Source organism: Micropterus dolomieu, linkage group LG03, assembly GCF_021292245.1.
Source record: "Micropterus dolomieu isolate WLL.071019.BEF.003 ecotype Adirondacks linkage group LG03, ASM2129224v1, whole genome shotgun sequence".
NCBI classification, from domain to species: domain Eukaryota; kingdom Metazoa; phylum Chordata; class Actinopteri; order Centrarchiformes; family Centrarchidae; genus Micropterus; species Micropterus dolomieu.
The window spans coordinates 16,334,681-16,340,181 of record NC_060152.1 but is presented as its reverse complement, the minus strand read 5'-3'; the positions used below and the strand labels follow the sequence as shown (position 1 = coordinate 16,340,181).

At 44.3% G+C, this 5,501-nt stretch overlaps 1 protein-coding gene across 3 annotated transcripts in view; it reads right to left on the bottom strand.

Annotated features, from left to right (window-relative positions):
• Positions 1 to 2: 2 nt before the first annotated feature.
• tex10 (testis expressed 10) overlaps positions 3 to 5,501 on the bottom strand; it is an 11,139-nt gene continuing 5,640 nt past the window's right edge. For all 3 annotated transcript variants that reach the window (XM_046045676.1, XM_046045677.1, XM_046045675.1), the window contains exons 11-16: positions 4,067 to 4,244; positions 2,909 to 3,131; positions 1,381 to 1,461; positions 1,045 to 1,229; positions 687 to 897; positions 3 to 521 (exon numbers count right to left, since the gene is read on the bottom strand). In XM_046045676.1, the coding sequence (XP_045901632.1) occupies positions 399 to 521; positions 687 to 897; positions 1,045 to 1,229; positions 1,381 to 1,461; positions 2,909 to 3,131; positions 4,067 to 4,244 (1,001 nt within the window). In that variant the 3' untranslated portion in view covers positions 3 to 398. The remainder of the gene's footprint in view (positions 522 to 686; positions 898 to 1,044; positions 1,230 to 1,380; positions 1,462 to 2,908; positions 3,132 to 4,066; positions 4,245 to 5,501) is intronic.

The following is a 5,501-nucleotide window of genomic DNA, read 5'->3' as shown; positions in this document are numbered from 1 at the left end:
GCTCACTCAGATTTCCCTTTATTTAGTTTTTCATTATGTTTTTTTAATTTTTTAATCAAAAGTCACCAGGTGCCCCAGTAAGCACTTGACAGGGTTGGGCAGCAACAATACTCCAAAGAGGCAAAAGGAGGACAAACAATTACCAGGATAAAAATGAAGCAGAGAGAGAGGCAGCTTAAGAAATAAAAAAACTGGAGCTCTTAAAACAAGAATGTGGTGTATTCTCACAATAAAAAAAAAAAAAACACACTTATCCACTGTACTCCTGTCTGAAAGCTTAGCTGTATGTACTCATCACTACTGAGCTTTGTGAGTGTTTTGTCTGTCAATGTAGCTGTAAGATGTTTGAGAGGGTGAACTGACGAACACACCAGGTGCCAGTCTGGTGCGTGCGTTGATCAATACATGTCTCGAAGGCCCAGGTTTCCACGCCGAGCGGAAGAGCTGTGAGCCACGGTGACACTGTAACAGTAGAGCAAGTCTGTCAACCACTGCTCCCTGGTCGCACCACGGGAATACCTCTGAAACACACACACACACACACACACACACACACACACACACACATCAGATGAACAGCCTTCAAGAGAGGTGAACAATTACAATCCCAACTCTTAATCCACAATTGTTCAAAAGGCTTAAAGTAAAATCCATCCCTGTGAATTTCACATGTGAGCCGTTTTTACCGTGAGGTGTTGGATGATCTCTTGTAGCAGAGCACCGTTGGCCAGCAGCTGGTTGTGGAGCGGCGCGTGCTGCAGCAGCATTGATAGGATCTGTCCAAGCCGCGGCAGCTCCTCCTCACTCAGATTTCCAACACGCAACAACTGCAGAACCATTCGCAGCAGGCGAGGAACAGTGCTCAACGCAGACACACAAGCACCCCATATTGCCTCCCTGCAAATGTGACACAAAGGTGCTTTAAACCCAATTGTTGCAACCCTTAATCACCTGAAATTATATTAACAGCAAACTGATACAATTAAGTTCAATATTTGAAATCAACAGGAGATAGGTAAAGGGTTGCAGTTATTCAACACACACCTTTTGTGGTTGGTTTCGGCAGGTAACTCCTGCTGCAGGGTGATGAGCAGAGCCAGCAGGCTGAGGCAGCACTGAGACAAGAAGCGCAGCACGGGCTCAATGGGCAGGACGGACAAGTCCAGTAATCTGGATACAGCTCTAAGCAGCCCTGCCGCCATACTGTCAGGCACCACCCGTAACTTGGTCTGAGACACGCATAACAAATACAGGATGTTTATAGTGTATCATGTTTTCAAATGAAGACAACAGCAGTAAAGCATAAAGAAAAGCAGTTTGAGGACTATAATTGAGAAATCCTGAGTGTAGTTTTCCTGCTTAATGAAAGCTGTTTCTCACCAGGTATTTGCAGATGCCATTTTGCAAGATGTCAAAACACTGAGTTTTTGAACCCAGAGCTTCCAGACAGTGGCAGACTTCCTATGAATGAAACAGTTTAATTAATAAAAAATAATTTCATATCAAACATATGTGATTTTTCCATAGAAATACCTCATACAGACACACTGCTTACAAAAGAAGTGTGATTAATTTTAGCAACATGTTTGGAAAAAAAAGTTGCTGTGTGCTTTCAACTGAAAGATTTTTGTTAAATTCTTTTAAATGGAAAGATGCATCTTTTTTTGTTTCGTTTTTTTTCAATTTCTGTCCTAAATATTGTGTAATATCTGTCAACAACAAATATAAGTTTATGTTTCGGTCACAATTCTGGGGATAATTGTCATATACAGTCATAAAGTAACCGGTACATTGACCCAAACCCTGTTGGTTCCCAAAGCTTTACATCCCCAGGTGTGAAAAGTCAAGTAATGACAGCTGATGTGTGGGAAAACCTAGCAGTCTTCTTAAACATTGCTTTATGATAAAAAACAATGTCAGGACAATGAAATGAAACAGCACAGCTGTAAATACGTTAGAGTTTTTCAAACAGCTTTATCCTGCATTTATCAAACCACATTAGTATTTCTACATTCCTGTCTGTATGAAGTGAGGCCTTCACTTCACCGTGCCTTTATCAAAGAAAACAAACAGCATCTAAATTGCATTCTTGCTGGGATGGAGACAAGATGGCTTTCAGGCCTGAGGATCCGCCACAAACTTTTAAAAGTGAAAAATAAGGCTCAGCTTTTCCCCATTAACTTCAAATCCAAATCAAATTTCTCATTAGTTTTTATCAAATTGAGGTGTGTGCACGCTGAAGTGCAGGAGTGAGTGCGAGCCAGCGTGTGTCAGAACGGTGCACCTGTTGGCATTCTCACTGTCATTAAAAACAATCCCGTCTCATTAGTCAAACCAGAGTTGACACAGTCCGTCCCTTAATGCCTCCCCCCTCGCCACCACCTGTCCCCTCCCTCCTCCTTCCCGCCCCTTGCCCATGATTGACTCGGACAGGGAGATGAGAGAGGTAGGATCAGAGGGCTTAATTGAGGAGCTGAATTAGTGATTATAAGCCCCCCACTTACTCACACACTCTTGCCCCAGGGCATAGTTACGTTAACTGTAATTTCAGTGCAGAAATGTCACACTCCCATCATGCCATAGGCTCTCATTAGCATTTGTGCATATCCGCTATGCCCGATAACCACGCATCTCCAACCTGCGCACCGCGATAAAGGTTCCCCTCTCAGCCGAAGTGCCACGATAAAGCTTTCACCCTTTGAGCTCTATTTGGGGAGACAGAGAGGGACCAGAGGGGGCTGAGAGACCACAACTGTGTCCAGAATATCAACACTGTTCAATTTTCAAAACAATGTCTCTTCCTGCTCTTCCTTCACCTCCTGGTCTCTGTCCCTTCTGGATTAATTTTCAACATTAAATCCGAGAGTTTCTGATTGGCAGCATTGGTAAGAGTATGCAGTGAACACACCTCAACAACATCCCAGTGGTGTGTGAACTGGTCCAGCGGGGTCGGGTAAAGGCTGAGGGGTGAGAGAGGGGAGGGAGGCAGGGCGCTCTTGTCACCAGCCTCCTGCAGGAAGGCGAGCTTGTCGGACGAGAAGCCTGTCAGGGTGGAGAACAGGAAGCTGATGTAGTCCACATCCTGCAGAGCCGCTGGCTGGCTCCCAACCGACCAGCCGCTCAGAGATGACCTGGAGAGCATAGTAAGTGAACACGTTATACAATTACTGACGCAAACGCGGCTTTAAACACAAAGCAGGAAATTATTCTCAGCGTGAAACGTTTTTACAACTTGTAATCTATGCAACCTTATGCTTTTTGGACACACCACTTACATTAATTTCTTATATATTCCTTATCACATCTCTTGGAACTATTCATGATGCTGTGTTTTGTAATAATAGTGAGGGTAATAGTGCATAGAAATACAGTATGAAAATGTCTTCAATGCCTTGAACGGAGTATAGATCTGTAACAGCAGGAAAATGTGAGTGAATAACTGTGTTTTGTGAAGCCCGGGAGGCACACGCAGACAGAACTGTCTACGCAGTTCTCCATGACGACTCCAGCATTCCAGCCGCCCAAAGAGCTCTTTGTATCATACCCATTACACACACATCCCATCTCGTATGAACCCAGCACTCCCTTCGCTCAAAATTTGTATAACACTGCCCCACTGACACAAGCGAAAGGTCAGACACCCAAATGCACACAGACACACTCACCATCACAGGAAAAGGTAAGCTGTTGGGGTGTGTGACAGAATATAAAAAGCTGTTTTTATTGCCACCACTAAGTTGAATATCAAATATACAGGGTATCCACATCAGCACCTGTCAACAGGCCAGTACGAAAGAAGAAGAAATGTCAGGAGGTCATCTGTAAAAGAGCAATACTGCCATCTGATGGTGGCAGGCTGGAGTGCTTCGAGTGTCCAACACTATAGCCTGATAGGTGTAACATTGTCATTCTAAAATTCCTGTGCTGTCAAAGATCTCTTTCCTAAACATGAGAGTCTCCTTACACACACACACACACACACACACACACACACACACACACACACACGCGCTGATAAATTGACATTGTGTGGCCTCCGCAGGTGTACGGGGGTTTTCATGCTCACCTAAGGTGTACGATACGAATCAGAGAGGCAGCGAGGCCGGCAGAGATTCGCCCGGCAGTGCAGCAGCAACTTAGATTGGCCAGAAGAGACTGGGACATCTTGGGTAGGAAGTAGAGCAGCTGCACCATTTGTTGCTGGGACTCTGCTGGTAGCAGCACCACAACTCCTTCCTGTGGATCTTCACACACACACACACACACACACACACACACACACAGAAACGCATACGTCACGTTTAATTACACAGAGACAGCAATGCACAGCACCCTCTGGGGACATAACATGGAGTTCTATCGAGATCATTAAAGTGATACCAGGAAAACAAGAATATGTTCAGACTAGTAAAAAACAGACGGACATAGCCACTAAGTGAGCGCTCAGATAATGTGTGTGTGTGTGTGATGTTCTGTCTGTCTCTGACGCACATGCTGATGTCAGAAGCCCTCAGACAAAAGGAGTCTTGTGATGGTAAATTGCTGGCTCTGCGGCAGTTTCTATCTGAACTACCCCGCCTCCCTCCTTCCTGGCTTCCTCTGTCACACACCAGCCTAACTATCTGACCATCCTCAGAGCAGTGGACATGGTTTTGTTACCACTTTCCGCCTCTGGTTGTAGTTCAGTTTTATAAAGTTGTCTGGGTGCTGAACATGGAGTTACACTGCCTCCTAGGGAAATTATGGTGTAACCGGGATCTGTGGTTCATAATTCTCTTGTCTTAGTAACATTTTTCTCTTTGGTAACCTGACCGCTGTTGCCGCTTTCTGTATTTTATTGAATCATTTTCATATGCATGAACAGTTATGTATTTTTCACATAAATTAACACATTTATTTTTCATTAAGTCAGTACTGGAAATATAAAACCTCTAAGTGTCTATAAGCAGTGACGAGTAGTTCCCTTAATACACTGGATTTGTTTTACTAATAATTGAAGTTTTCTTATGGCCACTAAGTATAAAAAATCCAACGATGGTCCATACGTGTCTGGAGTATCAGAGAAATTCAGGAGGATTTTTAACAAACATAACATCCCTGTGTTTTTTTAAACCCAAGAACACACTAAGACAGATGCTGGTACACCCCAAAGACCGCACACCCAAACACAAGAAAAGCAATCTAGTGTATGCGGTCCAATGCAGTGAGGAATGCACAGACCTGTATATTGGGGAGACTAAACAACCACTACACAAACTCATGGCTCAACACAGAAGGGCCAACTCCTCAGGTCAAGACTCTGCAGTCTACTTACATCTGAAGGACAGAGGACACTCGTTTGAGGACCACCAGGTGCACATTTTAGACAGAGAAGATGGATGGTTTGAAAGAGGTGTCAAGGAAGCCATCTACACCAGGGTTGAGAAGCCGTCATTGAACAGGGGAGGGGGTCTACGCCACCACTTATCCCCCACTTACAATGCTGTCCTTTCATCACTTCC